At 36.3% G+C, this 19,088-nt stretch overlaps 1 protein-coding gene across 8 annotated transcripts in view; it reads right to left on the bottom strand.

Annotated features, from left to right (window-relative positions):
* Positions 1 to 19,088, bottom strand: part of ANO5 (anoctamin 5) — a 96,041-nt gene that overhangs the window by 35,548 nt on the left and 41,405 nt on the right. For all 8 annotated transcript variants that reach the window (XM_032359032.1, XM_032359033.1, XM_032359034.1 and 5 more), the window contains 2 exons: positions 15,089 to 15,202; positions 13,364 to 13,479 (listed from right to left, as the gene is read on the bottom strand). In XM_032359032.1, the coding sequence (XP_032214923.1) occupies positions 13,364 to 13,479; positions 15,089 to 15,202 (230 nt within the window). The remainder of the gene's footprint in view (positions 1 to 13,363; positions 13,480 to 15,088; positions 15,203 to 19,088) is intronic.

The following is a 19,088-nucleotide window of genomic DNA, read 5'->3' as shown; positions in this document are numbered from 1 at the left end:
TCTAATTAAATAGGCATTTCACTGCTTATACCATCTTTCATTTCTCTTGCTCTGTCCTCAAATCACTGTAAACTTGAAATTAAATCACAATTCCAGCGTAGTCCCTTGTTAATTGGCCACTCGCAAATCCCTTGTTCACTTACATTTGGGACAAGTGAACTTGTTTTTTTCTTTTCTGCTGAAAAATATAGCAATTACTTCAATACTGCATAACATCAAAATCTCTCTTTTTTTAAGATTTTGTTTATTTACTTGAGAGAGAGAAAGAGAGAGAGAGCATGAGTGGGGGTAGGGACAGAGGGAGAAGGAGAAGCAGACTTCCCGTTGAGCACACAGCCCAACACGGATCTGGATTCCAGGACCCTGAGATCATGACCTGAGCTGAAGATGCTTAGCCAATGAACAACCCAGGCACCCCATAACATCAAAATCTTTTAATAAAGGATAAAAATATTTGATTTTGTAGAATTCACTCTTCATCATATCTATTTTTATGTGCTTTTTTTTTAAAAAAAATTTTATTTATTTACTTGACAGACAGAGATCACAAGTAGGCAGAGAGGCAGGCAGAGAGAGAGAGAGAGAGGAAGGGAAGCAGGCCCCCTGCTGAGCAGAGAGCCTGATGCAGGGCTTGATCCAAGGACCCCAAGATCATGACCCAAGCTGAAGGCAAAGGCTTAACCCACTGAGTCACCCAGGTGTCCCTCTATGTGCTGTTTTAAAAATTACAAAACCAATCATTTTTTGAAGTGAAGATATCAATACTACTGCTACAGAGTTAACCTAAAAATTCTTTGGGAATTTATAAAGAAACCGGATATTTCAACAAACCTTATTTTTTAAAGAACTATCTTTTTCTCCCTTTCAATTTTCAAGAATCTTATTCCTTGACAATTAAAAGAAGAAAGTCCTCAAGAACTCCAGACCTTTAATTAGTATTAAAAAATTATTTAAAAGAGAAATTCTCAGATGAGCATTTGTTATATGGAATCATAGAAGTTATTTTACTAAACTTTGGACTGGGAAGCTTAAAAATCACAGATTAACAACTAATACATCTCTTACAAATGTAAAATGCAAAAGACATATCTCAAATTTGTATTATGATAAAAATGTACACAGTATTGAAACATTTAAGATGTTAAATTATCTCCCTATTCAACAAAGAAAATGAGAGAACTCTAATAATATGAGATATTCTATAAAGATTCAAATATAAAGAATTTTTCTTTTGAGTATTTATTTTTAGAAAAATGAGCCTTATATTCACACCTATGGTGTATGGTACTTCTTAATATTCCCATTTCACTTAGTAGACTTTGAGCCCATCTGTGGCCCCAGAGCATCTCAACAGTCCACTGACAGGTGGGAGATAGAAATTCATTAATATTGTTTGTGAGATCTGGTGAGAAGGCATTGGTCCAATTTTGTATTTCCAAGACTTAGTCTAAGCCATAGCAAATAATCAAAAGGATGATGACATAATTGAGCTGAGTATGGGCTTGAGGAGTGAGCAAACATGTGGAAACATTTGGTTAAAAGTGATTCATTTTTATAGTTAATTTATGGACATCTGAGACTCTTAGTTATTACATTTAATAGCATTTGAATAGCACCATTATACTCACTATAAATAGATTTATTCTAAGCTATTAGCTATATAGGCATATACCAAGTATTAAGTCACTCAAAATAGGTGACATCAAAAGAAAAAATATAGAGAGCTCTTAAACTGGAAAGAAAAAATAGGATTGGAGGGCATATAACACTGAAGACTGATAAACCAATGATGGCAACCTCAGTATTTCTATTTCTATTTTTTCTTTAAAAATAAAATGTAATGTGACAAGATGACCAGTACCCCAAAGACAGGAAAACTACAAATGTTTGAACATGGAACTTAAGGTTGGTGTAGAGGTCACGCGAGCTATATGAAATCTCAAAAATCATTCTCTTAAATTCTAAATCCCTTTCTACCAAGTCATTCCGTCATCCTTTTTTTTTTTTTAAATTTTTCATGTTCAATCATCCACTAAATGCAATAAATTTTGTTATAAAAATATTTTTCTAATTCATAGTATCCTCTCTTTTCCCTTACCAGTATCTTGCATATGACCTTGAATACCTATTACTGAAAAATTTTAATAGCTATCTTACTTCCCTGACTTCAGTCTTGCATCCATCTCTCATCTTCCTTATTTCCAGTGAGGTGATAGTTCTAAAGCAAAAACTGAACCATGTCCTTCTCCTCCTTCAAATGGTTTTTATCCCTTCTTTTAGCAATGTTCTGCATGATGTTACTGATAAACATTCAAGTCTCACCTGCTTCTGCTCCTACATGAAGAACTAAATGTGCAAAGCTCTTCTTCAGCCCCGTGCTCTGTACTATTTTTCTCTGCCTGAAACATTCTTACCTAACTTGTTTACTTTGGAACTTACTATTTATCTTTCAAGACACAGCTCAAGAATAAGTGCTGTGAAGACTTTCCCTGAGGTTGTCATAAATGTAGGTGCTTTCTCACCTGTGCTCTGTTCTTTCATGAGTATTGCTCTGTTATAATTATTATATATTTGGGTGTCTTCCTGTGAATATATTCATATTAGGAAACTATGTTCTGATTATCTTTGTAGCCCTGGTATCTAGTGATGTTCACTGGACACCTGGGTGGCTCAGTCAGTTAATCGTCTGCCTTTGGCTCAGGTCATAATTCCAGGGTCCTAGGATCGAGCCCCACATCATGCTCTCTGCCCAGCATAGCCTGCTTCTCCCTCTCCCTGCTGCTACTCCTGCTTGTACTCTCTCTCTCTCTCTGTGTCAAATAAATAAATAAAATCTTTAAAATAAATAAATAAATACTCATTAAAGGAACAGTGTGCATTGTAATCATGCATCTGTGGATAATTCCTCTCTCTTTTTAAAGATTTTTTTTTTTTTACCATCTTGCTATCAAGAGCTACCAAGTCTCTAAAACTTTTCCTAAAAACCATAAGATCAACAAGGAGAAGAAATAAAACTACAGCCAATACAGGCCTTCAGCATCATGACAAAGAACACCATGATCTTCAAATTACCTGTAAGTAAAGAAAAAAGCCCAATTCTAACAGAGCTCTGCCACCTGCTGCCACAAACCTGAGGTACCAGAAAGCAAGGAAGAAGATGCTTAAGAAGTTCCAGTAAAAAAAAAAAAAAAAAAAAGTAAAGTAAGGAAAGACATTAGACAAATTTAGATAAAATAACCCCCAGGGGGAAAAAAAGATATAATTAAATGTCATAATACTGAACACATGTTGGGACATGGTAATTCATAGTGTTGGCCAAAAGAAAGGGATCTGAAAATAAGCAAGAGTGGCGACCTCAGAGAAGCAACATTCTGGGGGAAGACTCATATATAAAGGGCGGTACTCCTTAAAGGAGTGGCAGTATAGAGAAAGAAGAAAACAAGAAGGGACAGTTAGGATCCTGTGGATCCTAGACAACAGCCACACACTATCATCCATAGAAGAAATTGCGTGGAATAGTAAAGGACTAGCAGAAAAGTGCACTCTAATGCTAGAAACTCTGTGAGTTAATTACAAATAGAAAAAAGCAGACCATGTCCATACAAAACTATATTAGAAAAACCAACAGTGTTAAACAAATAGTTTCAGCTAATGAATATTTTCCCAAAAAAGAACATAAGAAATAGTGGACTGAAGCACTACAAATTGAATTGAATTTTCTCAAATAAATAATTGAGAACATAAAAAAATACCAGAAATATAAAAAGAAGAAGTGTGGGAATTGGAATAAATAAAACAAGAGGTGAAAGAACTCCACAAGGAGAGGGAAAAAATTGCAAAAGGCTGTATCAGAATTGAGGATGAAATTACAAGGTATTCAAAAGGGTAAATAAAGGGGGAGTTAAGTGAAAAATCTAATAAAGGACAATCAGAAAAACAGGAGACCTATCAGAAGAATGGAAATGACATGGAGAAGTAAAAGAGTCTCAGGGAAATTGTTTGATAAAAGGAAAGGCAAAAGAAGACTCAATATACATATAACTGGAGTCAAAAGAAAATCAAAATACTGGGAAAGCGCTGATATTTTAAAAATTATAATCCAAGAACACCTTCCAGAAGGGAAAAAAAGAAAAAAAAGAAGGTATGCATTGAAAGGATCCAGTAGGAACCAAGGAAAACAGACTTAGAACAATCACCTCCAAAACATAATGTGTTAAAACGATCAGATTTTAAAACAAACAAGCAAGCAAACAAAACTCTCGAAGCTTCCTAGCAAAATGATAAAGTAATGTTCCAGGACAAAAGAATTTTCTACTCATGAAGACACACTGGAGACTTTTCCACAAGGCAAGGACACCCACTATCTCCACTACTATTTAATACTGTTCTGAAATTACTAGCCAATGCAATTGAACAAAAGAAAATAACTGGAGACCTAAGAATTGGTAAAGAAAAAAGCAAACTATCCTATTTTAAAATGACAGGGTGGGATGCCTGGCTGGCATAGTCGGTTAAGTATCTGACTCTTGGTTTCAACTCAGGGTTTTGAGATCATGCTCCACATCAGGCTTTATGCTCAGTGTGGAGTCTGCTTGAGTTTCTCTCTCCCTCCACTCCTTCTACTCATGCATGTGCTCTCTCTCTCTCAAATAAATAAATAAATATTTTTTAAAGCAGTAAATAAATAAATATAAATAAGACATGGTAATATACTTGGATAACCTTAAAGAATCAGTGATAAAACTAATTCAATGAAGATTTCTTCAAGGTATCAGAATATAAAATTAAGATACAAAAATCAACAGCATTCAATATATAAATAATAACAAGTTAGAAGATATAGAATACATAAAATGTAACAGCAACAAAAAATATAAAATACTTAGGATTAAGCCTAAGAGAGGTGCCTAACCTATACAAAGGATTGAAAATCCCAATGTAGACTTGAAAAAAAGACATACCTGTTCCTTGACATGCCTTTTCCTTGATTAGAATGACTGAATTATTATCAAACTATCAGGTCTACCTAATAAATGAACTTATTTATAAATTTAATGTGATCCCCATATAAATACCAACAATATGATTTTTAGTAAAGAGCTAACCAAGTTGATACTTGAGTTTATATGGAAGAATAAATATGCAGAATGTACAAGGAAACACTGAGCGTAAAAGCTATGATAAAGTATTAGCCCAACCAGACTTTAAAGCATACTATGTAGTACTATATAGTAAAACATACTGTGGCAATGGTGCTGTAATAAAAACAGCCTGGTACTGACACACAAGTAGCCAGCCTGATCAAAGGAAAACAAAATAAAACAAAACAAACAACTACAAACAACTACAACAACAAAACAGAACATCCTGAAACAAACTCAATTGCATGTAGAAATCTAGTATAAGATAAAGGTAGTACCTCAAATCACTGGGACATCAATAAACTTCTTAATAAATGGTATCAGGACAGTAGATAAAATTAGATCTACTCCTCACATGATATGAAAGAATAAATTCTGAATGGATCAGGAATCTAAACATAAAAATTGAAACTATGCAAGTTAAAGAAAATGTAGGAGAATTCCTCTATAACTTGTGTGTACAAAAAAGGCATTGTCTGGGTGCCTGGGGGCTCAGTCACTACTCATCTGCCTTCCGCTCAGGTCATGATCCCAGAGTCATGGGATGGAGTCCCACATCAGGCTCCCTGCTCAGCAGGAAGCTTGCTTCTCCCTCTGACCCTCACTCCACTTGTTCTCTCTCTCTCTGTCTCTCACTCTAATAAGTAAAATCTTAAAAAAAAAAAAGGCATTGTCACTAAAAATCCAAAAGCAATGAAAATTTTGATAAAGTTGATTTCATATAAAATAAGAAAATATTCTACATAGCAAAAGCCAAACAACCAAACAAACAAATTTTAAAAAACTCATATGCAAAGTCAAAATGCAAATGACAAACTTGGAAAAAATATTAGGAATATGTGTTATAAAGGGTTACAAAACCCCAATAAATGAAACACTTAAAAAAACTTAGAAAGAAGGCAAAAATTCTATAGAAAAATGGACAAAAGATACAAATACACAGTTTATTAAAAAGGCTACAAAATATCCCCTAACATATGAAAGGATGTTCAATTTCAGTCTTATTAAGGGAAATACAAATTAAAAATACACTAAAATACCATTTCTCATCTGTCAGCTAGCGAGAATTGGAAAACTTGACAGTGTACTCTGCACTTTCATACATTGTTGATGGGAATTCCCAAAAGTACAATCCCACTGAGAGGGAATTTGGCAATTTTTAATACAACTACATATGCACTTACCCAACAACCCAACAATCTCACATATATGGTTTTACCCTGAAGATACTCCCAACAATACAGAAATACACATACCCATTGTTAGTCACTGAAGCACTTTTGTTTGTAATTGTGAAGTACTGGAAACTACCTAAATGTCTAAGAACACTAATGGTGTACCATAAAGCAGAAAAACGAATGACCATGTCTCCATCAATTCATACACATTGATCTTCAGGACATATTGCTAAGTGAAAAGAGCAAAGTGTTGAGGGGTCTATATCGAATGCCACTTTTGTTTAGCAAGGAGAAATCTGAGAGAATACATATATCTGCTTCTTTTGATAAAGATAAATCAGGAAATAATGAGGCTGGCAAACTATAAGAGATAAGGAATTAGAGAAGAGGGCAAGGTACAGTAAAAGGGATCTGGGAAGGAGTGCCGCTCCTTCCTTGGACTTTAACTAATGCTAAAAAGTACCTGAAATAAATCTTATTATTCTAGAAGCCAGAAGGGTAGAGTTTTGGGGAGGAAAAAAGAGAAATGTTTAAAAAGACACAGGATCTAGTTTCAAGGGCTCCCCGTGGAACTTTGGTAAAGGAATGTTGAGAGACAGCTACTGCAGTTGGACCCTCATTGAATACTGGTGAATACTGGTTCAGGTGAGAATCGTTCTGTCTGCTAAGTCGAGGGAGAAATTGGGATGAGTAGCAGAACTTCCCACAGATTGTTTATTATTAGCAGGGTAAAAACAGTGGAGCAATCAAACAAATTCTTCACTGGACAATCAGAATTAATATAAAATGAGGGGCTTATTGGAAGCAAGGGAAAATCATATATAGAGTTGTGAAACAGCATCACACTATGACACACTATAACTATGACTATCACACTATGACTATGCTCAAAATTATCATCAACAACCTGGTGCTCCCCAGAGCTAAAAGTCATCCCAGAAGATGGTGTTCGTAGCTGGTGCGCTCTCTCTAACGTCACAGGAGGGGGCGTGTGGGGCTGGGACCCAGATCTCTGAGGAGGAGGTACTGGCAGGCTGACAGGCTATCTCAGAACAGATAGGAGATTGGATCTGCAAGTGTTGGCAGAACTATAAACAGCATTCCGCCCCAGCAATAGAAAGGCACTGCCACAGCCAGGAAAGGAGCCATCTTGGAGAAATGCTCATAGGAAGCAAAGAGGGAACACATTAAAAAAACAAAAAACAAAAACAAAGACAAAAAACAATAGAAACGCATCCTCTTTTCCTCCCCCCATCTTTCTGTCTCCTCAGTACTTCTTGCTGGCAGAGCCCAGCAGTGAGCTAACCAGCAAAGCAGACTGGTGGCCCTCAGAGCTCCAGCCTCAATCTCACAAAGCAGATTGTAGAAAGGTGGGCCGCAGCCGAGGAACAATAGCTTAATGACTGGTACATAAATGAGATCACATTAAGTGTTAACCTAGGAATCTGCTGTCCAATTGCCACTTCCCACCTGCACAACTGCAGCCTTGCCCCCATCTCCTGTGTCATTTCCTTCCAGGCATCCTGGGGAGTCCCCAGATATGTCTCTCCTGTACTAGGAATATCTTTGGGGAATAGCTTTCAACACTGTCTCCAGGTCACTGTGTAAGGATGGCAGCTCCTCCAAGCCAATGGTGCTCATTTCTCCAAGAAGGAATTCCCCCTCCCCTCTCTGAGTTTCTCCACCAAACCCCATCTCACCCTCTATCCCAGAAAGTTAATCCTCTAAGAGGAGTGGTTTTTTTTTTTTTAAATTCAAATTGATTGGGTATTTCATATATAATAAAATATACCTAAGTGTATAACTTGATAAGTTCAAATGCACACACTCATGTAACGGAGTAAGAGACAGGCGAGGCTAGGTAGGGGACTACGTGACCAGGCTCACAGAAATCCTAGATAGGTTGGAGCACCTGGGTGGCTCAGTCAGTTAAGTGTCTTTCTTTGGCTCAGATCATGATGTTGGGATCCTGGGATGGAGCCTCACCTCAGGCTCCCTATTCAGCAGGGAGTCTGCTTCTCCCTTGCCCTCTGCCTCCTCCCCCTTCATGCTCTTTCTTGCTCTCAAACAAATAAAATCTAAAAAAAAAAAAAAAAAATTCCAGATGTGGAAAAATGTTATGCACAAGATATTAACTAGAGAGAAGAAAAAATAACAAGTCCACTTTGTTCTAAGTGTAGATGAGATATTCTACAATATTTACAAGTCTACCTTGTTTGTCTTAAATGTTATAGACAAGATATTTGCCAAGTTCCCTGGTCAGTTTTCTATAAAAGACCAACCATGAAAGCCCTCAGTGGCCACTCATTTGGGACCCCTCTCTAGAGAGTCTTCCTTTCTGTTTTCAACTTCCCTTAATGATCTTTCAGTTCACCTTATTTTCCACAAGATTTATACTTCAACTCCATGAGACAAGAACCCTGCAACATAACCACCAGCACAATCAACATATGGAGCATTACCATCACCTCAAGAAGTTCCCTTGAGACCCTTGCACTTAACCCCTTCCTCAATACCCAGATCTGGGCAACTCCTACTTTAATTTAGGTCCCTATAGTTTTTCCTCTTCCAGAATAATGTTTTGTAAATGGAAACAAGACTATGCAACCTTTCCTGGCCTGCCTCTTTTTCTTAGCAAAATACGTTGAAGAGTCATACTTTGATGTTGCATGCATCAGTAATGTATCCCAGAGGAAAAAAAATCCATTGTGTGAATACATGATAATTTGTTTAGCCATTTATCAATTGATGGACCTTTGGGTTGTTTCCAGTTTTTTCTTGTGAGTTAAGCTGCTATAAACACTCAAATAATTATGCTTTTGTGGACATGTGCTTCAGTTTTCCTAGATAAAGACTTAGTAGGGGAATTGTTGGGTCATACAAAAAGTACATATTTAACTTGATAAGAAACTGTCAAATTTTTTTGTAGAGTTGCTCCACCATTTGCATTCCAGCAGTACTTAGAGATTTCAAGTTGCTATATATCCTTATTAGCACTTACTACTGTCAATCCTTCAGATTTTAGCTATTAGAATGGGTGGTATATTAGTGTTTCAGTGACAGATATTTTAATTTTTTTTCCTCTAGTGGATACAGATGTTGTGTATTTCTTGATTACTAAGTGGCCATCCATAAATATCTTTCTTTGGTGAAGTATCTTTTATAATCTTTTGTCCATTTTTAATGATTTTGCCTTATTGAATTGTAAGAGTTCCTTAAATATTCTAGGTGTCCTTTGTCAATATGTGTCTTTCAAGTATTTTCTCCAGCCTGTGGTTTGCCTTTTTATTTTTATAATGGTGTCTTTTAAAGAGCACTTTTTTTTTTATTTTTATGAAGTCAAATTTATGTATTTTTAAATTATACTTTTTGTGTCTTTTCTGAAAAGTCCATACCAAATCCCAGGCCTTAAAAACTTTTCTCCTAAACATTCTTCTATAGAAGTTCTATAGTTTTAGCCATTACACAAAGTTCCCTGATCCATTTCAAATTAGTTTACATTTTTATGTAGGAAAGGGTCTAGATCCATGTTTTGTATATGGATTTCCATTTGTTATAACATCATTTGTTTGAAGGACTATCCTTTCCCCAGTAAATAACAGCACCTTTGTTGATAATCAGTTGACCATATATGTGTGGATCTACTTCTGGACTCTCCTTTTATTAAAGTTTCCATTTGTTAATAATTTCAAATATATGGAAAAAGTTATAAGAATAATTTAGATAACTTCCATATACTCTTTAATTCTTTTATTGCAAAAGTACTGTTCCATTTGTACTTTCTCTTCATATAACTCTCTCTGCATATATACATATATGTATATATGAAGAGGTATATATGTTTATCTATCTGTGTATCTGTATCTATATATTAATATCTATCTTTGGGTAATATAGTTATAGATATATAGAGATATGGATATAGATGTAGATATCTTTTGATGAGCCCTTTGAAAATAAGTTGGTTGATTATGTCATGGTCCTTTACCCCTAAATACTTCATTGTCTGTTCCTAGAAAAAGAATATTATCTTACATAAACACTAAAAAGAAATTCTAGGAATAATAGCTATATTCTGCAGTTGTTACCTCTGTGATAATGTAGTGTTTTCTTTTTTGCCTTTTCAGTTAACTAGTTAAAGACTTTTCACCTAAGTTATCAGTTCCTTAATTAAATTTTGTGAAAATTTTACATTTATTTAAAAATACCATTTCACTATTAAAATGGAAAAGCAGTATAGCTTGCTATAATATTATAAGATGAAAAATTTTTTAAAGTTATTAAATTTATGCTAGATACTGTCACCTGGTTAAATATCTGACTTTTCTTTTTTTTTTTTTTTGACTTTTCATTTTTTTGTAAAAGGAAATTTGCAAGGGCTAACAAAGTATTACAGATCTAGCCCCCACTACCCCAAGAGGTAATGTGTTCATAGGATGATAAGTACAAACCTTTGGAGAATATTCATAGCAGAAACACCTGTTGATAGTTTAAAAATGTTAAGTGAATACATATTTTCTACATATTTTTGAACACTAGAAACTATGTAAACCTTCATTTTGATGATCATGTTTCTTCTGAGGATTGCAGAGAAAGAGGAACCCTCCTACACTGTTGGTGGGAATGCAAGCTGGTGCAACCACTCTGGAAAACAGCATGGTGTTTCCTCAAAAAGTTGAAAATAGAACTACCCTATGAGCCAGCAATTGCACTACTGGGTATTTACCCTAAAGATACAAACGCAGTGATCTGAAAGGGCACATGCACCAGAATGTTTATAGCAGCAAAGTCCACAATAGCCAAACTATGGAAAGAACCTAGATGTCCATCAACAGATGAATGGATAAAGAAGATATACACAATGGAATACTCTGCAGCCATCAAAAGAATGAAATCTTGCCATTTGCGATGACGTGGATGGAACTAGAGGGTATTATGCTGAGCAAAATAAGTCAATCAGAGAAAGACAACTATCATATGATCTCCCTGATATGAGGAAGTGCAGATGCAATGTCGGGGGCTTGGAGGGTAGGAAAAGAATAAATGAAACAAGATGGGATCAGGAGGGAGACAAACCATAAGAAACTCTTAATCTCACAAAACAAACTGAGGGTGGCCAGGGGGAGGAGGGTTGGGAGAGGGTGGTTGAGTTATGGACACTGGGGAGGGTATGTAATATGGTGAGTGTTGTAAAGTGTGTAAACCCGGCGATTCACAGACCTGTACCCTTGGGGCTAATAAAACATTGTATGTCTATAAAAAAATAAAAAAAATTAAATGATGACCACGTTTCTTTAAAAATATGCTCTGAAAACATTCTCCAAGGGCCCAATGTCTGTAAATGTCCTTGGCAGCAGGTTTGTAACAGTAAAAATTCTGGGACAGCCTGTTTTCTGACAGAAGAACAGATAAGTGAATTATGAAACATTTATAATATGGTATTTTGTGTTCTGTTAAAAAGCATGAGATAGATCTAGATGTATCCACAGGAGGAGTACCAATAATATATTATTTAGAGCAAAAAGAAAATGGCAGCAAAAAAATAAATAAAGATGCCATTGTTTTTTCTTTTCTTTTCTTTTCTTTTGGAAGCTCTAAATATCTTTATTTCATTTGCAATTGCCATGTTTTGTCTACTTCTCATTTTTTTTTAAATTTTTTTAAAATTTCTTTTCACTGTAACAGTATTCATTGTTTTTGCACCTAAGGAAAAAAAATACGATTGCATATGCATTTTATTATGCATGTACCAAAACCAGAATTGAATAGATAATACCACATCAAGGGCAGTTCCCTCTACAAAGTTCAACCAGTTCAACTGAGGTAGAATTTCACTTAAGACATCTCTTTACGATTTGAAGGTTCATAAATGTGCTTCTTTTGTCATTTAGAAAATTAAATAGCCATTATTCAAAACAATTAAAACATCCATCCAACGAAGAGTTCATGTAATGGTTTACAGAAAGTACCAGCTTACCTATGCTATCTGCCTTTCATTTCTTCTTTTTTTTTTTTTAAGATTATTTATTTATTTATTTGACAGACAGAGATCACAAGCAGGCAGAGAGGCAGGCAGAGAGAGAGAGGAGGAAGCAGGCTCCTCGTGGAGCAGAGAGCCTGATTTGGGGCTTGATCCCAGGACCCTGGGATCATGATCTGAGCTGAAGGCAGAGGCTTTAACCCACTGAGCCCCCAGGCACCTCTCATTTTATTCTTAAAAGTTTCCCCTTACTTATCTTAAAGGAAACTGGTGTGAAAACCCTTCAGCTGACTTGGATGTGTGCACCAACACCATTCTCCTAAAAGGGATACCGTGATGGTGCACTAGCATAGCACTGCCAGCATAAATCACTGAGCGGAACTCCAGGTGTGCAGCAACCAGGGCTCTCACTGGATTGTTCCTTTACTGAAATCATAGCATGAGTCTCCTGACACCCTGTATGCATGGGGTATTGTTAGGGTTCAAAGCAGGAACCTGCAATGCAGGTCTTCTTGCTTAGCCAATGAAATGGTCTAAAGAACTGAGGTCAGGGAACAAGAGCCTTCAGGCATCTCTGAGATTTGCACGTATGTGCACATGCACACACACCTCTATACAAAAGCTTTCTGGACTCAGAGTAAAACAAAACAAAACAAAACAAATTTGTACAAAGCACTAAGTGCCAGCCCCTATGCTAAAAGAAAAAAAAAATTCATGTTTTATTTCATTACTAAACAGCCCCCTAAGGAAAGCACCATTGTTACTCCCACTTTACAGATGAGCCTCACAGAGGTTAAATAATTTGGCCAAGTTTATGTAGCCTCTAAGAGGAAGAACTTGGATCTCAACCTCTGAACTACCCAGCAACCACTGCAGGGCGGTGAGAAGTACTCTGGCAACAGCATTCTAGTCACGACTGACTGACCAACAGTGAGGATACAAACCTGGGAAGATGTGACGCACCGTGAATGAAGACAGTGGTGAAAGAAAGGAAATGTGATGCCACGTGAATGAAAACCACATCATCAAGTTTTAATCAGTTTGATAGTACGTAGGGAACTTACCTAACCAAATCTAAAGGTTGCTCCTTGTAAAAATAGGAAAACCGAGCCCAATTCTGGAAAAGTATGTACCTCTCGTTGACAGGATTGGGAGGTGCTGAAGGCTTCCAATATTGACCCTACAGATGTTCAAAAAGAAAGTACTTGAATGACATAGCAGAAGACAGGGGTGAAGTAAATAAACACAGCTTCTACAAGACTAGTGAATGAGGCAAATTTTTCTTTTGCTTTTGATTTGAGTTTTTATATTCCATTGATGTACAATTATCTCCTAAAATCTATAATAAACTATAACAATAGTGATAATCATTAAGATTTGGAAGGGAAGGTGAGCCATGAGAGACTATGGACTCTGAAAAACAATCTGAGGGTTTTGAAGGGGCAGGGAGGTGGGAGGTTGGGGGAACCAGGTGGTGGGTACTAGAGAGGGCACGGATTGCATGGAGCACTGGGTGTGGTGCAAAAACAATACTGTTACACTGAAAAGAATTAAAAAAAAAATAAATTAAAAAAAAAGATTCCTCCACCCAGTTAGTTAAAAATCCCAGTTAAAATTTGAGACTCTGGCTTGACTCCAGATCTTCTTTCTTGTGGAATGCCCTTTCTTTTCTACTCAAATCCTACCAGAATATTCACAGCTCGGGGATTTATGCTAACAGTATGACTGTCTGGGACTTTAGAAATACACTAACACTTTTATTCTATAGATGGGAAAATTATACTCAAACAAGGTTCAGTGAATGATCCAAAGTCACACTACTGTGACAGAAATTTCTTCCAGACTTGTCTGGTCCTCACTGGTAATCACTGACACAATTTCCCAGAAAATTTAAAACATGCATCGCAAACGTTAGCACCTAAGAGCCACAGTACTCTGTCATGCATTTTCCCCTTTGTTACATACTGAGTTGCCTTATTAATAATATCCCTTTGAGACATAGAGTACTGTCTACACATCATCGTACATACACAGTACATACATAGTACACACATGGTACATACACATATTGTCTACATATTTTTTAACTGTGTGCCCAGATAAGTGAACTGCTGAAGGCAACATAAATAAATATCCAATTGAAAATTAAGCTCATGAGAAAATCACAATACAATAAGGTATAAGATTTTTTTTATCACTTAGATTCCAACTTTTTTTCTTTTCTTCTTCTGTAGCTAATCTTACTGAATCTTGAGAAATGAAATAAATAAAAAGGCAGCCTATTTGGGTACCTTGAAAAATGATTCTTTAATGCACAGGAAATCCAGTACCTAACCTTGCACTCAGGATAGAAAAAAGAAGAAAAAAAAATTAAAACTAGCAGTAAGTTACAACTACCTCTCACCACAGCTAAGTACCCTTGATTTTCTAGCAATCATAAATGACTCTACTGGGAGGCTGGATGTACAGATTAATGTTGCTGGTGCCTGAGGATATTAGCTTGGCTTAATGACCTGGTAATAGTAAGAAGAGAATTAATGTCCTAAAACAAACCCACAATCCTCAAAATCTTCTAAAAGGAAATGAGCCTTTTTGTGAAGAAAGACTGACAGAGAATCCATTGTATAGTGTTCATTACCCCACTACATATCTCTCGACCAACATGAGGAAGAATTAAGTAACCTGCCATAAAAGAGGAAGCAAAGGGAATAGTCTCTCTCCCAACAAGGTGACCTTTTAATGTCAGAGGGAAAATGGGCTCAGTATTTCAAAACCAACCTTATACTTACATCATGGAGTGGATAGGCAGATGAGTAAGTATTAGAAGTTAGCAGTCTTTCAATCCCAAACTTTTTCTTCCCATCTTCTATGCCAAAAGGACATCGTGAGAGAATGTAATAAACCTATGAGGTAAGCGTTACACACACATTTCAGAACTTGATGCTATCCACATTTTTTTTTCCCACCCCAATTTAGCAATGGCCAACTCTGTCTGAATGTAGATACAGGCTCTGATTACAGAAGGAACCTTCCCTCTGTTGTTTGAGGGAAGGTGGGGAGGGCGAGCTTGTGTGGAGTCTGTAGGTAGGTTAACTCCTGGGTATGAACACTTGTGGATCATGATTTATTTTGCTTCTCCTGTCCCAAGCTCCTCAGGAAGTTTTGTGCCAAAATTCCTACAATCAGGCCTTCAAGTTGGGAGTGTAATATCACCGCTAACGTTTCATCTGGGGAACATGGGATAGAACTGATACTTAGCTAGGCTGATTACTTCAATTACTCTGAGGATTTCTGCAGAGTCCCTTCCTGACACCTGAATTTATTAACACAAGATTACCATGTATCTACAACTACTTTGCAATCACCTGTCTCTTGGCATTCAGTTTTTTCCTCCATATAATTTGGGCTTTGGTGTCCTCTGCTTCCATATTCCTGCCATCTCAATTCTACCTGCATTTTGTTTTCCAGCAACATTTCAGAATTTCTGCTTTTCTGCTGAATTTGGTCTTTTCAGCACCGTTCTCGATCTATTTCCCTTACCTCCCTTTTCTTACATCTCCTATGTTAAAGGTTTGTTGGTTGGTGTGCTAGAGTGCTGGTTGTTTTTGAATCACCATTAGCTAATATGGTAACACCTTTAAGTGCAGCTTACTATTTTATGTTGGCAAACATATCACAATTTATGAAAGCAGTTTTAGTTTTTATAAATAAATAGATACTTATTATCTATTTGTTATATTATAGATATTATTTATTTTATATACTTTGGATTATTTCTTTAGGAAAGAGTTACCAAAATTAGAACTCTGTCCTAGGTATTAACAAAGTAGAAAATTTTACTCCACCAGATATTGAGACTTACTATGAAGCCATGGTTAAAAAAAAAAAAAAAAATACAGCACGATATTGTCAAATAGAAACAAATCTGGACTTAGAAAAGATATTATGTGAAAGGATTATAACAAGAGGGAGAGGGAAACTATTATAATAGGGAGACCTGTGAACATGTGAAAAGTCAGGCAGAAAGGGACTTTTCTTTTTATTCATTCATTCATTCATTCATCCACTCACTCCTTCACTCATTCACTTGGGAGAGGCAAGCCAAGTTCAGGGAATGTCCTTCTTTATGGTAAGAAAAGGCTATTCTACATGCCAGTGTTGGCCTGGGTTAAGGGTACAACACAGTTTAGGTTCCTGTGGGAGCAAAGTTTAATTAATGTTAGGTCAATTCAGCGAACACATACTTTGTTTTGATGGATCAGTGGGGATAAAAAGTTCAGCTGGCCGTTTATTAGACCAAGAGTGAGAATATAGAGGGCCTGTTTGATTCTTATTGCTACAAACTAATTACAAAAGGGAGAAATTACAAGGCTAATTATAAATCTAAAAGAACTGAAATTACTCTGGTGCTGAAATGTTGTTCTCAGAGCATTTCCTTTAGGGAACTTGTAAGTATAAATTCTTTCTCTGTCCTTCTGAGATTTATGTAAATCTGCAGCAAAGCTAAATAAGGCTCTTTACAGTTTACAACCCAGGAAGTGTTTTTCCTTAAGTTTTCTAGGAGCCATCCCTTTTAAATGTAAACATGAAACAAGATAGCATCCCTACTGCTCTGGCTCTACCGGTAAGGTAGCTTGCGCACCTGACTCCAACCTGTAACTACTTGCTTGGCATAGAGATAGGAGAAGCTTAATTTTTTCTTGCTTTAAAAACAACTAACATAGATCGACACTTCAACTGCCAGGTGAATTTATGATAAACTATGTGTCAAGTAGTGCTGTCAAGTCAAATGGGAGATGGGGGCGGTGGTTATCCAGGAATACTCATACGGTGGACGGTAGTCCTTTACAGGAAACAGTTTCCCAGAATGAGAAGAGTTGGGAATTTCTTTAACGGTCCCTGTTTTCTAGGACTCAGAACTGAAGTAAAGTTCAACATTGTCAGTATCGATACAAAAAGAGACAAAAAGATCAAAGCTGCAGAACTGGACCCAGAACTAGACCTATGAGTATACAGAAACTGGAGTATGACGAAGGTGGAACTGAAAAACGGTATGAAAAGTTGAATGTTTTCTTTCAACAATTGTGACAGACTGAATGATCACACATGCAGTGGGAAATGGCACCGCGCACAAAAATGGACTCCAGGTGGATACTAGCTCTCCATGTGGAAAGTAAAATAACACACCTCTAAAAAATAATGTTATATTATAGATATTATTTATTTTATATACTTTGGATTATTTCCAAATAATGGTGGTAGTTAAAAGATTAAGAGCACGATTCATAAAGAAAAGGCTGAGAAATTGGACTACATTAAAATTAAAAACATCTGATTAGCAAAAGAATCCATTAAAAGAAAGAAAAAGGAAGCACGGGTAGGAAAAGATCAGTAATGCATATGATAAGCAAAGGACTCATAGGAATACAGAAACGATTTCTACCAATCAACCAGAAAAGACCTAACTGAGAAACAGACAAAAGACTTCACAAAAGTGCCTATGTAAATAAGCCACAACACATTCAAACACACATTAGAGAAAAGTAAATTAAAACCATAATGACACATACACAAATAAACTTCAGTACAAAGTAATGAAAATGAATGCACAAAAACTCACACAAGAGTTAAATCACCCAAACGAGCATTGAACCGAAGAAGCCTGAAGACTCAATATATATACTGCATGATTCCATTTTTATAAAATGTAAGGGCGCTTCTGCTGAGGATGATGGGAATAGTGACTGGGAAGTTAGGAGGGCTTCTGGAGGGCTAACAAGTTGGTCTCCTTGATGTGGGTGGTAGTTACACAGCTATGTAAGCTATTCACTTACAATTTGGGGGCCTACCTCTATTCATAATATGCCACAATTAAAAAAGAGAGAAAAAGAAAGATCAGTAAATTCTAATGTTAAGAAAGATGTGGAACACGGGGTACTCTCATACATTGTCACTAGGACTCTAAACTAGTACATCTTTTTGTAAAGAGTGATAGTGCAATATAATTATTTTTTTATGTGTGTGCCCTTAGATCCAGAAATTTCGTATCTGGTATCAGTTTTGCAGAAAAATTTACATAAATGCTGAAATATGTAAGTACCAGGTTGAAAACTACAGAACTGTTTGTAAATCAGAAAAGTTGGGAATAAAGTTAATAGCTGTCAGAATGGGGAATATATGTAAATACTAGATATTACAAAATATACATCATGAGGCTCAGATGTCATGATGGTTGTGAAGACGCTTTGAGAAGTATGAAATTCAATACCAGTGTAAGATGCTCTTGGAATACTTTCAGTGTGTACATACATAAACTCGAGAGTCCTGGATGAGGATAGGAAGGAACGTTAATCTCCCCAATAGCTTCTTCAACAGAGCAAAAATAGTTCTGCTCCACTGTGAAGGAGGAAAAATTTCTGTTTTAATGTTGAATTAATCTAAGGCATCCATACTCTTTACACAGAACAAGTAAAGAGAAATTGATACTGATCTGTCTATACCTCATGAGGGTCCTAATTTGCTCCTCCTGGTTCACTGGCCTTTCCTTAGCTACTTTTTTAACATAACAAGTCTATCCAAAGTACTCTACAGTTTGCAAAGTGCTGCACATGGAGTCTTTCATTTGACTTTGACGATAATGCCAGTATTGACCATCATTATCTCTGTCTTAAGAGAGGTTATCTCATTGAGAAAGCAGCAGAGTTATGACTTGAAACCAGGTCGTCTGATTCCATGTCATATGCTCTTCATTCCCTTAAAAGTTGCCTCTCAGGTTTGTAGTTGTGGGCG

The sequence above is a fragment of the Mustela erminea genome, chromosome 9, assembly GCF_009829155.1.
Source record: "Mustela erminea isolate mMusErm1 chromosome 9, mMusErm1.Pri, whole genome shotgun sequence".
NCBI lineage: Eukaryota > Metazoa > Chordata > Mammalia > Carnivora > Mustelidae > Mustela > Mustela erminea.
Note: the sequence above shows the minus strand (reverse complement) of the source record. Positions and strands in the feature narration are given on the sequence as shown.